This window comes from Neomonachus schauinslandi, chromosome 11 (assembly GCF_002201575.2).
Source record: "Neomonachus schauinslandi chromosome 11, ASM220157v2, whole genome shotgun sequence".
NCBI lineage: Eukaryota > Metazoa > Chordata > Mammalia > Carnivora > Phocidae > Neomonachus > Neomonachus schauinslandi.
Window position 1 is genome coordinate 62674327 of NC_058413.1, and position 25417 is coordinate 62699743.

The 25417-nt window shown below is 37.2% G+C and overlaps 1 protein-coding gene across 6 annotated transcripts; it reads left to right on the forward strand.

The window, feature by feature from the left end:
- The first annotated feature begins 988 nt into the window (after window positions 1-988).
- PCF11 (PCF11 cleavage and polyadenylation factor subunit) lies at window positions 989-23660 on the forward strand. Of its 6 annotated transcripts, XM_021686456.1 has the most exons (17): window positions 989-1473; window positions 5160-5285; window positions 7179-7367; window positions 7705-7899; window positions 9042-9644; window positions 10014-10159; window positions 10550-10730; window positions 10840-11323; window positions 11868-13432; window positions 14120-14219; window positions 16964-17083; window positions 17587-17692; window positions 19942-20125; window positions 20615-20770; window positions 21024-21116; window positions 21642-21677; window positions 22562-23660. In XM_021686456.1, exons 1-17 carry the CDS (start codon window positions 1282-1284, stop codon window positions 22775-22777), a joined length of 4692 nt encoding a protein of 1563 aa, XP_021542131.1. In that variant the 5' UTR covers window positions 989-1281; the 3' UTR covers window positions 22778-23660. The 6 variants fall into 6 exon arrangements, with proteins under 6 accessions (XP_021542131.1, XP_021542129.1, XP_044775138.1 ...); XM_021686454.1 differs by having other exon boundaries at window positions 9042-10159; XM_044919203.1 differs by having other exon boundaries at window positions 9042-10159; window positions 17590-17692.
- The last annotated feature ends 1757 nt before the right edge of the window (window positions 23661-25417 follow it).

Sequence of the window (25417 nt, forward strand, 5' to 3'; positions counted from 1 at the left end):
GAACTATTTGAATACTTTGTATTTCGAGAGCATCATCACCAGCCTCCAAATAGGATTTCAGAAGTCTGGGAAAAGACTCTTGGAAGTAAAACGTGTATTTTTTTCCTACGTGCCCCAAATAGCGTTTTCTTAGGCTGTTCCGAAGTGAAAACTGATAGAGAAGCTATCAGGCTCGAGGCTGGATGTGGCCGTTGTGAGACACCCTTCCTCCAGATCTGAGTAGGCTCCCCCAGATCCCCCAAATCCCTAGAGAAAAGCCTTTCGCACACAACCTCTAAATAAAAGCATTTTCCTGGGGATTCGACTCAAGAAGGCCGGCCTAGGTGTTTTTGTTTGAAGATGTGGGAAGCACCGTGCTGGAGCCCATCTCCAACGACTCATCCCCAGGTCGGGGTAAATTCAGCGTCTCACTCCGGGTCTCAGTTCCGGGAGGGACAATCTGCCCCGCAGCTGGACCCTCCCTGGCTCTCGGGAGCACCTGAATCGCGAGGTGCGAGGTGGGGTGAAGAGGGCCAAAAAGCCTTCGTTCTCCTCAGCCCCCCCTCTCCGGCCGCGGCCGCCGGGGCAGGCGGGAGGGAGGATGATGGACGGAACCGCTCAGTGGCTAGGGGATTGCGGAGGGAGGGACGAAGAGGTGGAACGGCGGAGCTTTCCCCTTAAACTGGTTGGGTTGGGCCTCGGGAAACAGCCTCCCCCAAGCCTATTGGCCTCTCTGAATGGGTTGTTATGGTAACAAATGACCGAACAGTCCCTTACGAATCGGCCAATGAGAGGGGCCGTCTTTTTTACCGCACCTCTGAACAGGAGGTGTTGCGAAAGCCCGGGTAGGGCCCGTAGAAGAAGGCGGTGCCAGGACGTCCTGCGGAAGGGACGAAGGCGGGGCTTGTGACGTTACTGGCCGAGCCAATCACGCCTGGTTTTTTCAACGGCCCCGCCCTTTTACCGCACATTTCCCCTCCCCTTGCTCATTTCGCACGACGCAGCGGTTGGGAACACAGACATTTTCGGAGCTGGAGCCGTCACTGCCGCCGCCATTTTGTGTCTGTGGAGAAAGAAGCTTCTGTGGCGGCTGGAAGTGGACGGAGATCACCCCTGAGACGGCGGCGTTTCATACCCGAGGTTCCCCCTGTGTCGTCCCCCAACCCCCCTCCGCGGTCAGCATGTGGTGAAGCCGGAGCCGCGAGAGACCCGGGGAGAGGAAGAGGAGTCGGAAGGGAGGCGGGGTGTCGAGAGCGGCTTCAGCTTCAGCTGCGGCGGACCTCGGAGGGGGGCCGCGGCGCAATGTCAGAGCAGACGCCGGCCGAGGCCGGTACTGCGGGGGCCCGGGAGGACGCCTGTCGGGATTATCAGTCATCACTCGAAGACCTGACCTTCAATAGCAAACCGCACATCAATATGCTGACCATTCTAGCCGAGGAGAACCTGCCCTTCGCCAAGGAGATCGTCTCTCTCATCGAGGCCCAAACCGCCAAGGTTTTTATACACCCCGCAGCCTCCTATTCTTCTAATACTCCCTGATTTTAGTGTCAGCCTCATCCCAGGTCTCGCTTCCATCCAAAGGGGGACAGTGTTCCTCCTCTCCAACCCTCCACCTCCAACTCAGGCTCGGTGTTTGGCCCAGGCTTCGAGCGTGGGCCTCTCTTGTGGGGGAGGGAGTGGGGAGGATAAAGGGTGGAGTCCCACTTCCGCTTACCAACTCCCTATTTAGGCCACCGCATTGTATATCCCGAACACACGCTTTGAATAGAGCCCTTTGGGGAGGGGGAGACTTAAAAGGCAGTTTGTGGTGTGGGGAAGTATGAGTTAAAACCATTTTAACCCCCGGGAGGGTGGGGAGTGGTGGTTCTCCCATTCCCAGCCCTCCCCCCACCCCCCGTACCCTTTTGGGTAATTGTGCTCTGTGGGTTGGAAGGAGGTGAAGGGGGACCTGGGAGCGAGCTGTTGGGGGGTGGGAATAGGGAATTGGCCCCGAGTGGAGCAGCCGCCTGTTAGGAGCCCAACATGGCGCCTGAAAAGCACATGATGCGAAAGGGAAGAGAGGAGAATCCGTTCCCTGCCAGCCAGGCAGCTGCTCACACCCGTCAGCCCCGTTTTGGGGTGGGGGCGGCTAGATAAAACTTTTATTCTCCTATCGGAGGGTCTAATTTGCCCCAAAATACGGGCAATTGGGGGTGAGGGTGGGGTTTGGGTGGGGGGAGGAGATCTTATCCAACCTGTAGGTGGAGAACTGACCCAGTGGGTAACACGTACTTGGAGTTTTTTTTTGAAAAGTTCAGTCCCTCCTCCTCTTCCTTTTCTCTTTTTTCCTCCCTTCCCTGATAGTGAAGACGTGCTTTTCTTCACCCCTTGACAGAAGTGGTCCTCTGCCACCCTTTATTTCCCTGTAGTTCTCCTCTTCTGTGGATTCATGTGGGAGCGATATGTCATTTAAGTTACTGTTAAACTTAGTTATCATAATGAGTTTTAATAGCTTCCCAGTATTACGTTCTTATTTTTCAAGCTTGTACTTATGGTTTAGTTTTTTCTAGTTGTTAGTGATTGAAATTAACAGGATGAGCCTCCTTTTAGCAGAGTGAACCCCTTTTAAAAGGCCACTTTAACAACAACCACCAATATATTGTTTAGAGGCGGTTTCTGTCTAGTGTACAACTGAGTGGTCTGACTCTAATAAATGGTTTTGAAATGTGTGACTGGTATTATAAAATTTGTGAATAAAACATATAAAATATGTACTTGTCTTTTTTATTTACCTTTGTAAGGTGTAGAATCTGTTTCCAAGACTTATTTTTATCTACGTGGTTGTGTGTTTTAAACAAAAGTCTTTAAGTGACTTGGGTTCATTCTTTAGGTTCCATCCACTCTTTTGGGTAAATCTGTTCACAAGATACACGGTTTCAGGTGGTCCTTTCATACCTTAATTTAAAGAGGACAAAAAGTAAAGGTGTTTTGTTTTGTTTTGTTTTTAAGGGCCCAACAAGTTTGTCATGCTCAGTCTGACAGCTAAAATCCAAGTCTTCATTCACCTTTTCCTGTGAATGTCTGAAACAGCTATTGTTCTTTTTTTAAAGTATGAGACTTAAAAAGGAAGCATTCCTCATACTCAACATCCTTTTTATTGATACCACAAACATGTTGGACGTGAAAACTTAGTTTTTGCCTTGTTGAAGGCTTAACTTGACATTGAATGCCTTTTTTAAAAAACAAAACCACTTTTTTTTTAAATAACAATGATTTTAAAAAATCTAATTAGTATCTTTGGGATTACTAATATTCCACAGAGCCTAATATTTAGCAGTTCAGGTTGTCACTCAACAGTTTCCTTGCTGGTTTTTAATGGATCCAGAAGACCTTCAAGAAGTGAAAACTAAATGCTGACATAGTGACCACATTAAAATTTGTATTTGTGTATGGCTACACGAGTGGTGAAAATAGATGGACTATTTGCTGATAAAAGCTGAAATTTTTTTTGGCACACGTTTCCTGGTTATTTTTGGAAAGCCAGGTTGAGGAAAAGATGTAAAAGTCACTGGGGAAATAATAAGGGTTGGGGTTGAGGGTGAGGGGAGGGATTTTCTGTCATTTGGTAGCAAACTGGCTTGGTTTTGTGTTTTCTGGAGGTGAATGTTTGTGTCCTTATTCTCTAGCGTCTCAGCATTACTAAACTTAAGGATTCACACCTAATTTGACTCCTCCCATGAGGCAGTAGTAGTGAAAAAATATTACATACGGGATTCACTTGTACAATAAAAAATTAGCCTACTGAACAGATTTTGGTTTAAAAGAGAGCCTGTCTTCATAAGTACAACAATGACTAAAATGGTGTAAAACATGACATGGTAAGATAAAGACACAGCAATAAAGCATTTGACATGTTGGTATTTACTAGTTTACCCACATGCAGTGGCCTTGTGAACCCTTTTATTAGAAAGGACCGTAAAAGAAATTTTTCATACAAAGCTATTCAAAGGTTTCCTTGGCCAACTTTGGTTGTAAAGGTGTTATCAGAAGCAAGAGCACTTCCACACACTTGTATGGGCAATTGGTTTTGTGAAATATGGCATTGTGTACTGCAGAACTGTGAGCCTACCCTAGCTACAGGTAGCTATGGGTAAGTGTTGTTCAGGGTTAAGATTCCGATACACATGGGCTGGGTAAATGGGTTTTTTTTGTTTTTGTTTCTAAATCATGGGTGCTCCTGTGGAGTCGGAGTTAACACTTAGTTGATATGGTGTGTCTTAATGCTCCTCAAGTCTGTGAACCTGCTGATGCTTTCTGGAAACTTGCTGTACATTCTAAAAGCCAGTGGTGGGTAGGCATTGCAGTTGAACTGGGGCAACATTGCTTTGCTTTGGAAAGGGCTACCTGTATCAGCATCACCACACTGGCGTTGCACAAATTTAGAAACCCTGGTTTGTGCATGTCAGAGGAAAAATATTTCGACGGAGAGTCCATGCTGTGAAGAAAATCTTCAGGACAAATCCTGGTTTCCAGAGTCAAGTTCGACCTGATTTACATGACTCAGCAGCTGCTCCATCCAGTTTTTCTTGTATCAGTAACAACTTGCACCTTCCTGCATGTTCATGTGCAAGTTTAAGAGTGTTTTTTGCCATTAACTTCATATGTGAAGTGTACTTAATTTCTTTGTTCATTGGATTATAAAGAAGTAATCCTAATAATTTTACAGGTAACAAAAGTGTCATAGACTTTAACATACAAAATATGCCTATGGAAATTAGGGTTTCTGCCAGAAGTCTGGAAACTTCATTGAGTCTAGGCACACTATAATAAGTTAATGTCACAAAACTTACACTTGGGTTACAGAAAATACCCCTACCACCCCGTGGTCACTTAAAACACAGGTCTTTTTTTTTGTTTTGTTTCTTTACCATATGAACCTGAAATTCCATTGAGTGTTAAATGAATATTAAAGGTTACAGTTTTTCTTGTAGTTCTGAGCTTATATGCTCAACTAAAGATCATTGTAAGAGATGAGAACTTGGTTGAACATTTAAGTTTCATAAAGGTTAATTCAAAAGTATTTAGTGTCAACGAAAATAGAAGTCTGTATTGTAGGTTTGAAACCTCACTTTTAAAAGTAATTCTATGGTATGGTGACAATTCATTATACTAAACTTCTCAGTTTCTTTTTATCACTTCAGGCTCCTTCCTCAGAGAAGCTTCCTGTTATGTACCTTATGGATTCTATCGTGAAAAACGTTGGAAGAGAGTATCTCACTGCCTTTACTAAAAATCTAGTTGCAACATTTATTTGTGTGTTTGAAAAGGTATATATGCATTTAGAAACATTTGAATTTTTTAAAAAAAATGTGTTCCTGATTAAATAAATACTTGTCTTTGTGTTGGGTTTTCTTGGGTGGTGAAATGTTTTATTCTCTTGGATCTTTATCAAGTACCATGCTAAAGTTAGTGTTTTATGTTAGATTTTTAGAGCAGATTTTAGGGGTTTTACATTATCTGTTCAAGAATAGATGGGTTTGCTTTTAGAATTTGTTTTGTTTCGTTTTTAATTGAGTTTGTTCATTTGATTGAAGATCTGTTCCATCACTAGCACATGGGCAAAAAGATCTGAAGCTGTCAAAGAGTACTTCAAATTTCATTGTTTAGGTTTCTGGCCTTAGGATGTTGACAATTCCTATCTGAAAAAAGCATAATCTACCAGTGTCTCAACCTGTGATTGGTGCCTGAAACTTTTGTGATTTTTTTTTTTCTTGAAATGTTTCCTCTTGTTACTTTGTGCAAGTGTGTTTTATGTGAATGGTGGGCCAGTTAATTGCTTTAGGTTATTTTGGAAATACTTTTAACCCCCACTTAGTGTTTAGAAGAAAGGCTTGTTAGCTTCTATACCTAGAGATTGCAAATTCCTTCCATAACATTGTATCTGGTAGTTTGGTTAATAGAGTATTATGTTGAGGAAGACAAGGGATTTGTGGAGTAATCAATTCTCTTCCTGGAAGGCTTTATCTTTCACACTGAGCAAAAGGACATTTATAAGCAGTTTAGTTTTAAATATTGTTTCCTAACAAAAAATTGGTAGTTCTTTTATTAGCTGCACCTGTTGTGTTTGGAGAAATCTTAACAGTTGTCAGACTTGGAGAATTGGGATTATTTTGAAAGAACTATTATGGGATTTTACTTGTTTGTTAGAAAAGAAAATGTGTAGCTGTTACTTGGAGTAATTTTTTTCTTCTAAGTTCCTAAAAAAAATACTGTTAGTGTATGCAGAAGAAATTTGGAAAGCTGTATTTCAAATTGTATTAAGGAGCTTGTTAATTAATAGTATATTGTAGACCTTGGCTAAATACTGCTTACCTGAAGCTGTAGTCTAAGGAGAAGCTGACTTTGTATTAAAGAAGTTGGGGAGCTAAACCAGCCTCTCGGTTTCAGTTTCATTATGTTCAAACTTAGTTGGGTGTTTGGTTAGAATACCTTTTACTGAATCTCATAGGGCCTTGACACTGCATTTGATGAAAATGACTTTATAGTAAGTATAATTCTCTAAAGACTCAAATATGGTCAAGGCTTTATCCTAAAGTTAAAATTCTAATTCAGTTTTCCCAAGTACTAGGTTTCTCTGATAGCTAGTTTTTGAATATTGTTGTTATTCCCATCACAAGCATGAGCAGATAAATTATATAAAACTGAAGCTCATCAGTGGGTAAGATTTTTGTGAATTTCAATTTTTAAGGTGCCTTTCATACCACAACTCATTCATTTGTGTGAACCAAATTGTATTGCAGAAAATTGGTTAGTGAAATAGTTTTGTTTTAATAAAATTTAAGCCATCAAGTGAACTATTTTCTAGTTGTTTTACACTTCTGTTCAGAGTAAGAGTAACATAAGGAATGCTGTATCAAGCCCTAAAATTTGGAAACATTTTGTACTATTAAAAATACAAAGAATTGCTTAGTTGTTTGCTTTCATACAGGCTAGGGGATAGTGACTAATTTTTCTAATTTTTTTTTTTTGAGGGAGAAATTTATTAACTTTATGTTTACAAACAAAATAGACCTTTAATAAGTTATTATACTGTATATATTTGTGGATGAGTAGTATGTTTGCTATATTGAGTAGAACAGAGATTTATGTAGCTTTAATACTTAATATTTAAAACATTCTATAGTAACTTAACAAGCCATAGAATTGTTCTGTTGTTCTAGGTGGATGAAAATACTAGAAAAAGTTTATTTAAATTACGTTCCACATGGGATGAAATATTCCCTTTGAAGAAACTTTATGCCCTGGATGTCAGAGTCAATTCGTTAGATCCTGCTTGGCCTATTAAACCTCTGCCCCCCAATGTGAATACATCTAGCATCCATGTGAATCCTAAATTTTTAAATAAATCGGTAAGTTTTAATATGAATTTTGATTTATCTAAAATTTCTTGCTATAAAGAAATCTCAAGAAAACCCTGTGCTGAATCTGTTTAGTTAAAAAAAAAAAATGTTTTTTCCACTGAGGTTCACAGTGCATTTAAAAATACATTCTCCTTTTTTGGGTATCACAAAATATACTTTCTTTGGTTTTTAAGTTTTTGAAAAATTTTCTGTGCACTTATAAACATGATTGGCCATTTATGATTATGGATAGTATTTAAGAGATAAGCTGATAATTTTTAGTTTCCCCTTAGCTGCTTTTTTAGCTGTGAAATATATTTTTTTAACCCACTATTTTTTCTTATAGCCTGAAGAGCCTTCAACACCTGGCACAGTGGTCAGTTCCCCTAGCATCTCCACTCCTCCAATTGTTCCTGATATACAAAAGAATCTTACCCAAGAACAACTAATAAGGCAGCAGTTACTGGCAAAACAAAAACAGTTGTTAGAACTTCAGCAGAAAAAGCTAGAGCTTGAGCTAGAGCAAGCTAAGGCACAACTGGTAAGTAGAGGATATTTGGCATTTTAAATATTTTAAACCTGTCTTCTGATAGAGAAGTAATTATTTTGTGTTTGAATTGTATGAGCATGTTATTTTTATTAGTAGTGTATTCTTTTTCCACTTCTATTTTGCAGATTATGGTATGTTAGACCAAATTTTTAATTCCTTATTGTAAAAGTCACTTGAATGTAAACTACACTATTTTCTTTCAAATACTTTTGTATTAAATTGCCATATTTTAAGATAACACCTTAGTTTTATTAACATTTCGTGAATTTAATACCTGTCCCAAAACAGTAGGTGTGTTGTTTTTGCATAATCTTTAATGTTTTATGAGCTTAGGTTTCATGAGTAGAAATACGGTTCTTAGAAGCCTACAAAAGGGGGCGCCTGGGTGGCTCAGTTGTTAAGCGTCTGCCTTTGGCTCAGGTCATGATCCCAGAGTCCTGGGATCGAGCCCCACATCGGGCTCCCCGCTCAGCAGGAAGCCTGCTTCTCCCTCTCCCACTCCCCCTGCTTGTGTTCCCTCTCTCGCTGTGTCTCTCTCTGTCAAATAAATAAATAAAATCTTTAAAAAAAAAAGAAAGCCTACAAAAGAAAAGCCATCACAAAACTAAGGAGGGCAAGAAGATTACATATTTCCACGCATGAATAAGCTTTTACTAAGTTATTTTACTTAGCACCTGAATTTGAGAGTAAGGAAGTATAGGAAGGCAAAATTTTATAAGTTCATTATCATTGACATTTGGAGGAACTAAATTTTATGACCTAAAATTTAGCTGGAATGACTCTGATGCTTGTGTACGTGGAGTGCAGTGATTTATTTAGCAGTTTCTTAGTAGAAGTCTGGCTAGGAATCCTGAATTAGGAAGATGGAGAATTAGGAAGATGGAGAATTTTTTTTTTCCATTCTACTTAGATTATATTATAAAACCCCCAAAGTAAGTAAAGGACTAGTAAGAAATAAGTCCCATAATCTCTTCTTTTCATTTTAATCTCTACTTGAACACTAAAAGTATACAGTGTAAGTGTAGTATTGAATGGATTTATTGAATAAACATTCCATTCCTTAGTTTTTGATTTCCTGACAAATAATCTGTGTGTTTTATGTATTAACATGAACATTTATTTTTGTATTTCAGGCAGTTTCTCTTAGTGTTCAGCAGGAGACATCCAGCTTAGGTCCTGGATCTGCACCATCCAAATTACATGTTCCACAAATTCCCCCTATGGCAGTTAAACCTCCCCATCAGGTTCCTGTGCAACCTGAGAAAAGCCGTCCAGGTCCATCCTTACAAATTCAGGATTTGAAAGGAACTAATCGGGATCCCCGTCTTAATAGGATGAGTCAACATTCTTCTCATGGAAAAGATCAGAGTCACAGGAAAGAATTCCTAATGAACACATTGAACCAATCTGATACTAAGACAAGTAAAACTGTACCCTCTGAAAAACTAAATTCATCCAAGCAAGAGAAAAGTAAATCAGGTGAAAAAATAACCAAGAAAGAACTTGACCAATTAGATTCTAAATCTAAATCTAAATCTAAATCACCATCACCTTTGAAAAACAAATTATCCCACACAAAGGACTTGAAAAATCAAGAATCTGAAAGTGCAAGGGTGTCTGATATGAGCAAGAGAGATCCAAGGTTAAAGAAACATCTTCAGGATAAGACTGATAGCAAAGATGATGATGTAAAAGAGAAGAGAAAAACTGCAGAAAAAAAGGATAAAGATGAGCACATGAAATCATCTGAACACAGACTGGCTGGAAGTAGAAATAAAATCATCAATGGCATTGTACAAAAGCAGGATACAATAATGGAAGAATCAGAAAAACAAGGGACAAAACCAGGGAGATCAAGTACTAGAAAGCGATCAAGATCGAGATCACCCAAGTCTCGGTCACCAATTATACATTCTCCGAAGAGAAGAGATAGGCGGTCACCCAAACGAAGACAAAGGAGTATGTCTCCAACTTCGACACCCAAAGCTGGAAAGATTCGGCAATCAGGAGTTAAGCAGTCACACCTGGAAGAGTTTACGCTACCTTCCAGGGAAGAGCGAAATGCTAAGAGAAGTAATAAACAAGATATTCGAGATCCAAGGAGAATAAAAAAGACTGAAGAGGAACGACCACAAGAAGCTGCAAATCAGCATTCTACAAAGTCAGGCACTGAACCAAAGGAGAATGTAGAAAATTGGCAAAGTTCCAAGTCTACCAAACGATGGAAATCTGGTTGGGAAGAAAATAAAAGGTAGGATGTTAACATTTTTAATCAAGTAAAATAAATTGTACATTTTAAAATAGAGTGTTATTTAAAAGTTGGGTAATACTTACTGGATGCTATATTAGTACTTAATTTTTCCATTTATTTCTTGATAACTCTGTGGGTGAAATACCATTATTCCTGTTTTACAGATAATGAAACTAAAGTTTAGAAAGGTTAATCTACCTAAAGCTGCACATCTAGGACATGCAAGAATTAGAATTCATGTGTGATTTTTCCTGACTTCAGAGTTTGTGCTCTTAATCATTTAGTTAACTTTTATAGTTAAATATATTTGTTTAACCAGATCCTTTGAAATATGGTCCTGAGAAATTTAAAAATTTTTTACGAAGTAACATACTGCTTTTATGGTTTCAGCTTACAACAGGGTGATGAACATAGTAAATCTCCTCATCTAAGGCATAGGGAGAGCTGGTCAAGCACTAAAGGAATCTTGTCACCTCGAGCCCCAAAGCAGCAGCATCGATTAAGTGTAGATGCCAACCTTCAGATTCCTAAAGAGTTAACTCTTGCAAGCAAAAGAGAATTACTTCAAAAGGTAGTTAACTATGATCACATGTAGTCATTATTCTCTTTTGTCTAAGCTTTTTTTTGTAAGTACTTTTTATATTTAAAATATCTGATTTCCTTTTATCACCCCTACACAGACGAGTGAACGTTTAGCATCTGGTGAAATTACACAGGATGAGTTCCTTGTTGTTGTGCATCAAATTCGACAGCTATTTCAGTATCAAGAAGGTAAACATAGATGCAATGTACGGGATAGTCCTACAGAAGAAAATAAAGGTGGATTAAAAAAGAAACCTCTCTTATCTGATGCTGAATTAACCTACTATGAACATAAAGCAAAACTGAAAAGGACACAGGTTCAGCATTCATTTCCAAGACTTGATCTCTTAGATCCTGATATTTTTGACTACCCTTTGACTGATGCCTTGTTGTCTGGAATAGAATGTGAGCCATCCAAAAGTAAACATGCAAGTAGGAATAGTGGAGCACAGTTTGACAGAAAAGAACAATTTAGTGAAAGAGCAAGACGTCTTTCTCCTATATCTGGGAGTCGTACTTATGCTGAGAATCTTTCACCCCATGAGGGCCGGAGAAGACATGACGAGCAAGTCTCTGCTAAAGGTAGAAAAAGTTAAATCAGATTATCCCTATTGAATCACAGCAGTGAAGGGAAAATGAACAAGCTAAGTGGGGATGGATTTTTGTGACTGTTCAGACTACCTTTTGTTTGTTTTGTTTCATTTTTTCCCCTCAAAGGGAAGGGAAGGGAGCTAATATTTACTAGGCCACTCTATGTGTTAGGTACTTTTCTTAGGTTCTTTATATATGTAATCTGATTTAATCCTCACAACAACCCAATTAAATATATATTATCCCATTTTATAGATAGGAATCAAGACCAGAGAGGTTAAATAACTTGCTCTCAAAGTCAAATAATTAGTTGACGGAATGGGGAATTTTTTTTTTTTTAAACCCAGGTGTGTCTGACTCTAGCGGGCATCCTCTTACCTGCTGCTTGATTATGCTGTCTTTTCCTTCCCCTGTAATAATGAAGTGAGATAGTTTTGGATATTTTTGGCTAAACATTTACATGAAAATAGAAGATAGAAGATATTTTGATAAAAATTCAGATTCAGGGAAAATAACTTTTTTTCCTTTTTAAAAGGTGTACGAGAAGAGCAGAGATCACCATTCAATGATCGTTTTCCACTTAAGCGACCTAGATATGAAGATTCAGATAAACCATTTGTAGATAGTCCAGCATCAAGATTTGCCGGCCTTGATACAAATCAGCGACTTACAGCTTTAGCTGAAGATAGACCATTATTTGATGGACCTAGTAGGCCATCAGTAACAAGAGATGGCCCAACCAAGATGATTTTTGAAGGACCTAATAAATTAAGCCCTAGAATTGATGGACCTCCTACACCAGGTTCTCTTCGGTTTGATGGGTCACCAGGACAAATGGGGGGAGGTGGCCCTTTGAGATTTGAAGGCCCACAAGGTCAGTTAGGAGGTGGGTGTCCTTTGAGATTTGAAGGTCCTCCAGGACCAGTAGGGACACCTCTGCGGTTTGAGGGGCCAATTGGTCAAGCAGGAGGAGGTGGTTTTCGGTTTGAAGGTTCCCCTGGTCTGAGGTTTGAGGGATCTGCAGGTGGTTTGAGATTTGAAGGACCAGGGGGCCAGCCTGTGGGTGGTCTCAGGTTTGAGGGACATCGGGGTCAACCTGTGGGTGGTCTAAGGTTTGAGGGACCTCATGGTCAGCCTGTGGGTGGACTTAGATTTGATAATCCCCGAGGTCAGCCTGTTGGTGGACTTAGATTTGAAGGGGGTCATGGTCCATCAGGGGCTGCAATTAGGTTTGATGGACCTCATGGTCAGCCAGCAGGTGGGATCAGATTTGAGGGCCCTTTGCTACAGCAGGGAGTTGGAATGAGGTTTGAGGGCCCCCATGGTCAGTCAGTAGCCGGTTTGAGGTTTGAAGGACAACATAATCAGCTTGGTGGGAACCTTAGGTTTGAGGGTCCACATGGTCAACCAGGGGTTGGGATCAGGTTTGAAGGACCATTAGTCCAACAAGGAGGTGGAATGAGGTTTGAGGGTCCTTCTGTGCCAGGAGGTGGCCTGAGAATTGAAGGGCCTCTGGGTCAAGGTGGTCCAAGATTTGAAGGTTGTCATGCTTTAAGGTTTGATGGGCAGCCAGGTCAGCCATCACTCTTGCCAAGATTTGATGGATTGCATGGGCAGCCAGGTCCTAGATTTGAAAGAACTGGTCAGCCAGGCCCACAGAGATTTGATGGACCACCTGGACAGCAGGTTCAACCAAGATTTGATGGTGTACCTCAAAGATTTGATGGTCCACAACACCAGCAAGCATCAAGGTTTGATATTCCTCTTGGTCTTCAAAGCACACGATTTGACAATCATCCTTCACAGAGGCTTGAATCAGTATCTTTCAATCAGACTGGTCCATATAATGATCCACCTGGCAATGCTTTTAATGCCCCATCCCAAGGACTACAGTTCCAAAGACATGAACAAATGTTTGATTCACCTCAAGGACCAAATTTTAATGGACCACATGGCCCTGGAAACCAGAGCTTCTCCAATCCCCTTAACAGAGCTTCTGGACACTATTTTGATGAAAAGAATCTTCAGAGTTCCCAATTTGGAAACTTTGGCAATTTACCTGCTCCAATAACAGTAGGAAATATTCAGGCATCTCAACAGGTAAGTCTGCTGCAGTTACTCTAGAATGATGTTATGCAGATATGAACTGTTTTTAGTATTTCTGGATATTTACATAGCAGCAACATACAGAAGTCCTACTTCACTCTGACAACAAATACAATATTTATATGTCTGTACAGTAGTTTGTCTTTTACAATCTACTTTACAACGCAAAGTATGATGTCCAAGCAGGATGATCAAAAAAGAATTTATAGATTGATTGATTAAAGCAGGCTTTTGATATCTGTGGGAAGAAGTCAGGTTAGGAGTTCTGGCCTCAGCTTTGCTGTTAACTAGCTGTTATGATTGTGTACAGGTCACATCTCTGGATATCAGTTCTATTTGTAAAATAAGGGAAAGCACAAGGGAAAGCACTAGTAAAGTGATTTGCGTAAGGTCACACAGCTTGTTGGCTACCTTTTGTTTGCATAGTATCTTAAACTTTCCTAAGAAGCTTCACATTCATTCTCAGTTCCTTATAATGCTATGAAACAGGTAAGGGAAGGTATTATTTTTCCTTTTTTGTAGAAAGTCTAGAAATGAAGCAACCCAGTCAAGTTACACTTGTAAATTTTTATTATAGAAATGAGGCCTTACAATATCTTCAATATTTTTATATGTTTAGATTGTTAAAGTTTCAGTTAAAATATAGAAAGGATGTTCTTAAAACCAAGGTTTCTCTTAAAGGTTCTTACTGGTGTTGCTCAGCCGGTAGCATTTGGCCAAGGACAACAGTTTTTGCCAGTTCATCCACAAAATCCTGGAGCATTTGTTCAGAATCCTTCAGGTATGTACTTTCTGAACTTTATGTTTTTTTGAACAAATATTATTTTGTTGAGTAGCTACTTTGTCAGTTTTATGAAATGACAATTTTGAGAGGGCGTATATAATTTAGAGAAATTTAAGCTGGCTGGAATTTTTTGTTCTCTTTCTGAGTTTACAGTGTTGATGTATATTCACACTGATCCCGTTTACAACTAGAGGTGGTTAGCCAGGATTTTGCAGACCATAAAAAAGAGAGAAGGGAGAAGTTTAGGGGGTGGGATAGGAGGGTGACATTTGTATTGAGGTAAAATGAAATAAATGATAAATCTCAGAAATCTCAATTATTTGATATTTGGAGGTTTTGTGTGTGTGTGTATGTGATGATCCAGTAAACATTAAGTGAATACTGGGGATATTGCCTAAAGTTGATTAATTCATATGTCTTTATGGGCTCTCAAATAATAATCGTACACGATATGTTAAAAAAAAAAGAAGTAGAAATGGGGCGTCTGGCTGGCTCAGTCAATAGAGAGCATGTGACTCTTGATCCAGAGGTCGTGAGTTCATGCTCCACATTGGGCCTAGAGCTTACTTAAAAATAAAACGAAACAAAAAGTAGGAAAAAGCTGTGACTCCCTAGCCAGGTCCCCTAAGCTCTTTTGTTACTATGGATGAGGCATAACAATATTGCTATGGATATAATAACAATATTGGATATGAGAGCTTTAAAAGTGAATTTTAGTTTTAATATAAGAAAAATGGGAAGTATATAAATTATGGTGATTTATAAAACAACTGCAAAGTTTTAGTGTACTGAGAACTAGCCCAGCCAAATTGTAGCGGTACTTGCTTTATTTCTGAATCACTAAAACAGACATTTTCAGAAACATGCTCTAGCATGGCACTGTTTAGCTTATAAATTTAGGGAGTTTTCCAAAACTTCTGAAGTAATTAGGGAAGTCCTAGTCAAGCTCTAGTTTATGCTTTAGTTCTTAAACTGTGGCATCACAAGAATTCATTCAATTAATTTGAAAGTTTTTTAAAAAAAATTTCTGGATTGACAGGATTAATTAATATTTTTTTTTAATGTTTTTTGTTGTCCCTATAATGAAAAGGGAAGTAAAGAATTGGGATCTAAAATCAGACCAGGGTCTTAGAAGCTATACTTTACTACTTTTTTTTTTTTTGTTGAAGATTTTTTATTTATTTATTTGACAGGGAGAGACACAGCGAGAGAGGGAACACAAGCAGGGGGAGTGGGAGAGGGAGAAGCAGGCTTCCTGCCAAGCAGGGAGCCCGATGCGGGGCTCGATCCCAGGACCCTGGGATCATGACCTGAGCCAAACGCAGATGCTTAACCGACTGAGCTACCCAAGTGCCCACTATTGACCGTTTTTTTAAAAAGTAAACACTATATTTAATTCCAAACACCTCATTGCCTTACAAATATTAATTTATTTAATCCTAATAACAACCTTAGGCAAGAACAGTTATTATTACCCTTTTGTAAAACTGAGGCACAATAAGCAACCTGGTCATGTCACACAACTAGAAAGTGGAATTTTTAGTTAGAATCCCTGGTGTCTGGTTCCGTGGTTCATGCCCTTGATCACTAAACTTGGCTGCCTGCAGACTTGTGGATAGCTAGTTACAACTCTGAAACATAAATAGCTAATTCTAATGAAATACAAATGTTTAGTGTGTGAAATGCTGTTGTAACTGACTATTGAGGCTAATTTATTCATTCATATATTCAGACATTTCATTTTAACAGATACTAATTAACCTACCTCTGTACAAGGGGCTGTGCTAAGTGTAGAGTATGTGGTGGTTATGTGTATTGTGGATGCAAACTGAATTTTCTCCCTTTAAGAGCAGTTTATAGTAGTTCAGAACTTTTTTCTAGAGGTATTGGGAGGTGCATAATAGTGACATACAGATACATTAAAATACTGTGTTTATAGTTGATTTAAAGAATAGTAATTATTAGATTAGTGCTTAGCAAAATATGTAAGACTGATTCCTCACCAATGAGCTTTAAAGAGAAGACTGTTATCCTTGTCGCATTTAGTCAAATTATTGAAGCTTTAATAACCCTGACACCTGTTCAGCAGTAGTCTGAGCTGCTTTGCAATTGTAGTACTTCAGCAAAGGTCAGAGGGGCAGGTATACTCTGAGCCACATGGCTCATCTTCGTTCCCCTGGGTAGTCATGGGAGGAGGATGGGGGGCAGTAATACCTTCACTTAGGCTTTGGGTTGTTTTTTTTTCCCTCCTGGAAATCTATGCTGAGAGATAGCAGTCTATTCATCTGTACAAAACCATCTTTCCCAGTGTGGTTAGAAGATGAGAAATAGAAAATTAGAAAGGTGGAAGTTGGGTCTAGAGGTGGTGCCGCACTAAGTAGAAGGGAGCATGAGGCTTTGTGTATTCTCCTTTTCTTTGGCATGGATTTAATTGGGCAAAAGTAGGTAATAACTTTTTTTTTTAAAGATAATACATATAAAGTCCTTATAAATACTTATAAAGTATCAGTGTTTTCAGTGTTAGCTTTTAGTATTTATCCTAGAATATATTTTTAAGAGATGATGACTTGCTAACCTAAATGAAAACTTCATTTTAGGAGCTTCTGAGCTAATTACACTCATCCTTAACAAGATTTTGTCAAATTAATTGTTAATAAGGCATCTTGAAGAAAACTTTAAAAAATGCTTAGTATAATATGCATCTTTAAGTTCTTTCAATTAAGAGTGTTATTTTTTTGAAGGAGCTCTTCCTAAGGCATATCCTGATAATCATCTCAGTCAGGTGGATGTAAATGAATTATTTTCAAAACTGCTAAAAACAGGAATTCTCAAATTGTCTCAGCCTGATTCAGCTACAACACGTAAGTATGGTTCTATACGATGTTCATCTATACAAAATTTCACTCTTATAAAGATGTATGTATAATATAACGATACAAGTTATGATAAAAGTTCTTACAATAATTGGATTTTTTATTTTTTTCTGAAAATCAAATAAAATTGGTTTATAATGAAATTCTTCAAAAATGTTCTAAGATGGCACTAATACCTTTATAGTGCACATTGTTTCAGTTAACATTCCTACAAATGTCATGTGCAGATTCTTCACTAGGTATTCCTTATTAATTTAGCTTTTTAAAATAATTTGAATATTGGTGAAATAAAATTTCATGAAAATTGACTTTTAAGAAATCATACCTAGTATTGCTTATCAAAATAAAGAATTGTATTCATTTCCTTGGCCAGTAAATACAATGAATAGACAAGATGGGATTCTCTATGCTTACAATACACAATAGTGTTCCCCTATAATAAGAATGCTTAGAGAATGGTATTGAGAAAAATTTTTTTTTTTCAATTGAAGAAGTAAATGAAGTTGCTGCTCAGCCTCCCCCTGAAGAGGAGGAAGATCAAAATGAAGATCAAGATGTTCCAGATCTTACCAATTTTACAATTGAAGAATTGAAACAGTATGTAATCTGATTTTCTTATTTTCCAAGATAAAAAGGACAGTGACTTTAATTAAACAGTGGATATTATTATTAGTGCTATTCATTTTACCCCTCTTACTGTTTATAAAATTTAGGAAGCACATTTTCTTTTTTTTAAACCAGTTTTAAGTTTTTAAATTCTCTTTTAAAATATGTCTGCTGCACAAGTATTTAGGCCAAAAGGTCTTCTCTAAATTACTATTTTTTACTATCTGTGTTTGGTACAGTAAATATGGGGAGTTAAAATATTAGCTATTGATAATCATGTCTTCCTTTTATGTCTTCATTTCTCTTTAATCATTACATTTTCTTTATTTGATATTCTTGTGCTTTTCAAGATATGAAAAAGATTTTTAGAGTCTAGTATTTAAATTTTTAAAAAATCTATTTTCATTTCATAAGTAATACATGTTCATTGTGGAACATTACAAAATTCTGAGGTGCCTGCTAGCTCAGTCCGTAGAGCATGCAACTCTTGATCTCAGGTTCAAGAAAATAAAATTAGGGCGCCTGGGTGGCTCAGTTGGTTAAGCGACTGCCTTCGGCTCAGGTCATGATCCTGGAGTCCCAGGATCGAGTCCCACATCGGGCTCCCTGCTCGGCAGGGAGTCTGCTTCTCCCTCTGACCCTCCTCCCTCTCATGCTCTCTGTCTCTCATTCTCTCTCTCAAATAAATAAATAAAATCTTAAAAAAAAAAAAAAAAAAAAGAAAAGAAAATTAACCTACAACCTACATTTCTCACTTACAACCACTCATTTAACATTTGGTGCATATTTTTTCCCAATATTCTATTGCCTGTATCGCTCATATAAAAATACTTAAAGGTGCTTTATGGACTCATTATATCTCATGGGTACTTTATAAAAATACAGGCACCTAGTGGTTATACCTTTTAAAATTTTTTTTCAAAGTAATTCACATAATTAAAGTTTTATAATGAAAGGCTTACAATAAAGGCTTATAATAAAAGATGGCATCCTTTTCTTCTGGTACTAGTCGTCACCCAGAATCATTTTTTAACCATTTTTTTTTTTTTTTAAAGATTTTATTTATTTATTTGAGAGAGAGCACATGAGAGGTGGGAGGGTCGGGAGGGTCAGAGGGAGAAGCAGACTTCCTGCCGAGCAGGGAGCCCGATGCGGGACTCGATCCTGGGACTCCAGGATCATGACCTGAGCCGAAGGCAGTCGCCCAACCAACTGAGCCACCCAGGCGCCCCTTAACCATTTTTAACTCTTTAGTTATGGTTCCTCATGTTTACTTCTCTATTTCTTAAAAGATTCATATTTTTCTGATTTGTCACATTTCTTGCTTTATCACATTTAAACAATCTCTTGACTTTTTTTTTTTTAATATTTTTTTAAAGATTTTATTTATTTATTTGAGACAGAATGAGAGAGATCTTGACTTCTTGAAAATGAAGACTGAGCTAGCTCTTTTATTGTCCTACCAACTCTTCCTCATACAGTTATAAAACCATTTTTTATTAAATCATAATTCAGTATTAACAGTTAATAACTGCTGTCTTTGTTCAGTTAGTTGGTCTGTATACCTATTTCTTTCCAAATAGGGAGCCCAGAATTTTAAGGATTGATGCAGACCTCAGTTTGCCATTAGTTTAATTTTTCTTTTTAGTAATCTGTACTATCATTATTTCTTGTGTACTACTTTGACCTTTCTTTTTTTTTTAAAGATTTTATTTATTTATTTGAGAGAGAGAATGAGATAGAGAGCATGAGAGGGGGGAGGGTCAGAGAGAGAGGCAGACTCCCTGCTGAGCAGGGAGCCCGACGTGGGACTCGATCCCGGGACTCCAGGATCATGACCTGAGCCGAAGGCAGTCAGTCGCTTAGCCAACTGAGCCACCCAGGCGCCCGACTTTGACCTTTCTTTAGATGAGGGGTGGGGCAGTTAGCAGATGATCATTCCCATTTTTAGCTAGAAAGGAAATAACTGCACCAGGCCTATCAATAAGAGGATAGACTCCCATGTTCTAAAATTCACCAGTTATTTTAAAGAGGGTTAATGACACACTATTAGAGAATAATACTGATCTTTGGGGTATTGTTTCAGCCGGCTTTTGGTTGAAACATTATTTCATCACATAATAATGGCTTCACCGTTATTAAAATATGGAAAACTGAAATATTTGTAACTGCCTTTTTTTTTAAAGGCCATTTAGCCATGTTATCAAAACTAAAGATGATTTCTGTGTTTTTCAAAATAGACGTTATGATAGTGTTATAAATCGACTGTACACTGGTATTCAGTGTTACTCCTGTGGAATGAGGTTTACAACATCACAGACAGATGTATATGCAGATCACTTGGACTGGCATTATCGGCAAAATAGAACTGAAAAAGATGTTAGCAGAAAAGTCACTCATAGACGTTGGTACTACAGTTTAACGGTAAGTAATCAGTATACCTCCAAACCATCTTTTAACCTTTAAATCATATAGTTCTATAAGTGTATTAGTTTAAAAAATTGCTGGGAGCTATTTCATGAATTTTCTGAATAGAATTTGACCCCTAGAATATAAAAGGTATTTTTAAATAAATTTGAAGAGTATATAATATGTTTCTTCTAACTCTAGAATTCCAATTTTTCTGTGACTTTTTTTTGGTAAAAAAATTGTATGTGAAGTTTATCTTGTTTAGATCAGTAGTTGTAATTCTAGAGGTAATGGAAAATGAACATTAAGATCTTAATTTTTCAGTAGTTGCTTTATGTAGTCTATTAGTTATGGGGTTCATAGAGAAGGTATAATTGAAAAAACCAGTATTAAAGTATTTTGTAGACAACTGTACCCTTATCTTTCAGTGGCATTATATTAAAGATAAGCAGTAAAAGTTTAGAAACAAATGAAAATATTCTTTTTAAATCAACTCCTTTTAAGGACTGGATAGAATTTGAGGAAATAGCTGATTTAGAAGAACGTGCAAAGAGCCAGTTTTTTGAAAAGGTGCACGAAGAAGTCGTGCTCAAGACTCAGGAGGCTGCTAAAGAAAAGGAGTTCCAAAGTGTACCTGCTGGACCAGCTGGAGCAGTTGAGGTAAGAGAAGAATATTAAATTTTCTACCTCTCGTAATGTCCCTGACTTCCTTATCAGTTACCAAAAACAGTGAAATGTTAACTATTTTTGCATGGAAGAATGCAAAATCCTTAGAACTTATTTTGTATCTGTACTGTATGTTGAACTTTCAGATAACTCTTAAATTCCTTCTTCTACCTTAATTGTTTATATATATTTACCTCATGTGATTGAATGTGTTCTGTAAATTTCATTTTGTATGATTCTATTTTAGAGTTGTGAAATCTGTCAAGAACAGTTTGAACAATATTGGGATGAAGAAGAGGAGGAATGGCATTTAAAAAATGCTATTAGAGTAGATGGAAAGGTAATTTTCAGTTCTTTATAGAAGTGTTAAGATTATATTTTTTTGTAGGGGTAACTTGCCACTTTGAAATAAAAATATTTTTGTTTTTTGATTTTTATAAGAAAGGTGTTGGACTTGATAGTGTTTGAGTTGGAAGGTATCTTAGCCTAGCCATCAACTGGTTCTATACTTATTTTATATAAGAGGTTGCATAACTAGTTAATGATAAACCCAGACTGGGTCTTCTAAATCTAGTTAGTCTTCTTTCTGCCTAACCACACTATTTTGATTTTGAATTTATATTTCATTATAAAAAACTGTTACTGTCTTCAGAGTATACCATGTTATCTACTTAAATGTATAAACCAAGTTTAAGGAGAAATTGGGATGCAATTTTTTTAATCCACATTTGTGACAAAGTGGTTTTTGTTACCTTTTCAAAGATAGCTATTTTCTGGTGTAAATTTAAAAAGAAAATCATATCAGAATAGTCTGTTAGAAATGAATATACATGTGAATACCTGCTATTTTTTCTTTTTGCTTCAGATTTATCATCCATCATGTTATGAAGATTATCAGAATGTAAGTTCTTTTTGGTTACTCTTTGTTCTTATTTACATGAATAAATTTTGTTATTTTTTTGCATCAGAGCAATATTGTTATTTTAACCTTACTGATGTATTCAGCTGTTTTGTGTTTTGATGTATCATTTAGGTTGTTCACCAAATATTGGTGCTACATTGATAGGATCTGATTTAAATTTTGAAATTTCTGTATTCCTTGCATTCTATTCACTTGAGTCTTGATGTCTTTAACTAGAGCAGTAGGCCTAGAGAAATGTGAGAGAAACTGAAGATCGGGATCATGATGGGAACAGGTTTCTAGAGTTATGGGTAGCACTTACTGCCTTTTTTTTTTTTTTTAAGCCATATAACATAGGAATAATTTTTAAATGATCACAAGTGAAATCTGAAAGACATGTCTATTGACCTTAGAAGTTCACATTTTCATATTTGAGAGTAACCATTTTTTTTTAAACCAAACAACACACTGGTTCAGGAGGCAGTTTGGAAGATTTATTTAGGTCATTGAAAGAGTAGACTTTCTAGGACGTTTTGATGGTCTGTGAGGTCAGAGTATTTGAAATTAGGATAGTCATAAAAATTCCAGAGTATGTGTAGTGGTTACCATCTCTGGGGTTAACTATAGAGGTATGTCTAATCAACTTCTTTTGGCCTTAAATTGGTTACTGCTTTTCTTGGCTTAGATCATTGCTGAATACGTATTAAATGCTCAGTATACCTTTTATTTGGCTGCTTTCATGGCTTTTTATGGGGAAGCAGGTATTTCAGTTGCATTCGGTATATGTATGTTTTTTTGCCCATACAGGGGGTCTTAAACTAAATGTCATTTAATGTGATACTTTTGAACTTTAATCAGAACTTACAGAGCTTTTCATTTTGTAGACATCTTCATTTGATTGTACACCATCTCCCAGCAAGACACCAGTTGAAAACCCTTTGAACATTATGTTGAACATTGTCAAAAACGAATTACAGGAACCCTGTGAAAGTCCCAAAGTTAAGGAAGAACGAATTGATACCCCACCAGCTTGTACAGAGGAAAGCATAGCAACACCCACTGAAATTAAAACAGAAAATGATACAGTCGAGTCAGTTTAAATAAAATGAGAAAGGTATGTTTTTCTTTTTAAAAAAAAGCTGCTGTTGGATATAGAAGGTGAAGAATTTTTTATGTATATATAGACATATATCTATATAAATTGTCTAGCTGAGGCAGGGCCTTCAGCTATCATTTGGTTAATAAATACATTTTAGTATTTGCATTTCCTACTGCCTGCACAGTTTCAGGTGCTTGTTGTGTGAAAGTTCTGTAGATGTGTGCAAATTTAACAAAATGAAATTGTATGTGTAAAAATGTACGATTTTCACTTGTGAAACTGTAAATTATAAATAAAAAATATTTTTGCTATCCATGGAGTGTAATATTTATGCACACCATCAAATAAAGACAGTGTTTCTGTACTTTTTATTGGGTGAAAATGGAATTAAACAGCAACCTCAACGTAAGATTTTTTTTCTAGTAGCTTCCCATGATTAAAGAAGCAAATTCTGGTTAGTTTTATCCTTCAAAAGAGGGGTGTGAGAGAGCACTGCAGGACTTTTCTCAAATAGAAAAGCCAGATTTGAAAAAATTTTAAAAACGAAATAGGACTTTGCATATATATCTCTCTAGCTATAGAGAACCATCCAGATGTCCATTTTTGAAAAGTATCTAATGAAGCAACTTTTATTGAACTTGGACACTGATGCCATCAAACGATTAATAAATATATTTAAGTACTAAAGGTGATTTTTTTTTAAATGACATTTTTCAAATATGTCAAATGATTTAATGCAGATGAACATATTTCTATTTTAAGTTACAGGGGAATCTGTAAGAATGTTCATTTGAAACATGGTTAACCTTTTTCCTTTGTTGGTTTTGACTGAATTAGATGGATACCATGAGATGTTAATATTCATACATGTAATAAATAGAATGATGAAGAAATTTCCAGTTTGTATCTCTTTATTTCTTGGATGACTTTAGAATGTGACTTCTTTTTCTTACGTCTTTGTTCATTACCGTTCTTTAAAACATGAACATGGCACCTGCTATAAGCCAGGAACTCTGAGATGAAGATTAATCTTTTCTGCCATCTATTGGAGGAGATGGGCATATAAAACAATTTCGTTTGTTGAGCATTTACTGTGGGGTAGGCACTGGCAAACTTTTTATATGTATCTTTAGTATTTACAGATAATCCTACATAGTAGATGGTATCCCCAACGTACAGATTGAATCACTCAATAAGAATGTAGAATAAGAATGTAGACCTGGTTTCGCTTCATTTTATTCTGTACTACTTCTGCAATTAAAAAGAATACCTTAAGTAGGTACATCAAACTACCTGGAAGTGGGTTAAGGAGGACTTTATGGAGGTGGTGGTATTTGGGGTATTGGGTCTTGGAGGATAACTAGGAGTCCACACTGGTGGGAAGGGTATATATGGAGAATGGACAGCAAACATAAAGGCTTGAAAACATGTGTTTTCAAAAAATTTTTTATATGGTTAAAATCCAACAACTCTGAATAGATTATGAAGAGTCTTTTTGGTCATGCTTAGAAGTTTGTATTACACTGGTGAGCATGGGAGCCACCAGAAATTTTAAACAAATCCTATCTGCATCTTTTTTAAGAATCAAGTGAATAGAAATTTATGAGATTGTCAAATGTTATAGAGAGGTTCAGTAAGAAAAACTGGTAGGTGTCCACTGGATTTGAGAGGTGAAAACATTGTGTGATAGCTGAACTTACGAATATAAACGAGCACTGTCATGGAAGAAATGCTGGGGTCTAATCTAAAAACATAGGCAAAATTTTCTTTTGTCTTCTTTTGGGGGGATCATAACTTTTATCAAATGCTTAAAAGTATATGACAAAAGAAAGGTGACATTCAAACCTACCAGTGTATCAAGAGTATCCATATCAAGGGTCAAGTCCTTGAGGAGCAAACATTTAGACTCTTAAGTAGAAGGGTAAGAAAGCACCATTGAGGAAAAAAAGAAAACAAACCATAATGGTAAAAAAATTTTGTAGAATGGGCAGTAAACAAAGTCAAGAAAATATGGAACAATATAGAAATATCCTCTAACAACTGATTGAAGAACAGGTGAGTATGGGTGTTAACACCAGTTGCAATGGGTTGTGTTGGGTGAGGTGACAAAATTTTAAGAGCTACTCTATGAAATTTAACTGGAAATTTAGTCAGAATGAGACAAAAAGATGTTAACATATATGTTAAAAGGAGTTAATTGGAGAGACTTGAAGACAGATGATAGACCAGTCTCAGAGTTGAAAAGAGATTATCAATAGCACGAAAGTAATTAGCTCTAGAGTGGCAGAGGGGCAATACTTCCTCTGAGATGATCATAGGTATTTAGTTGGAATTGAAAATCCAGTTCCTAGTTTTTCGTTGAGGTAGGAGGTTGGATATTGGGTAGTGATTTAGATGTGTGGCCCCCAAATTTCACCGCATTACAATCAGTGAATATTAAGAACAGATTGTTTATCTCTGGAGGGTCTCATTTAGTAGATTCTCATTCAGATCCCTCTACCATTTAGAAAGCTCCATAGTTATACATGAAAATAATGTCAATTATATCTGAATTTTAAAAAACCCCATAGTTGATTTTAATGAACAGCTAGATCTGATAACTGATCTAGAAAGCAACACTGAACTGTAGCCCCAAAAGATG

What these genes read in the sequence shown, in the direction of transcription:
- PCF11 (XM_021686454.1), top strand. Translation starts at nt 1,282, where the DNA reads ATGTCAGAGCAGACGCCGGCCGAGGCCGGTACTGCGGGGGCCCGGGAG. An exon ending in CTATTAGAGTAGATGGAAAG is followed by an intron (nt 21,117 to 21,641) that starts GTAATTTTCAGT and finishes TTTTTGCTTCAG; the next exon opens with ATTTATCATCCATCATGTTA. An exon ending in GTTATGAAGATTATCAGAAT is followed by an intron (nt 21,678 to 22,561) that starts GTAAGTTCTTTT and finishes TTCATTTTGTAG; the next exon opens with ACATCTTCATTTGATTGTAC.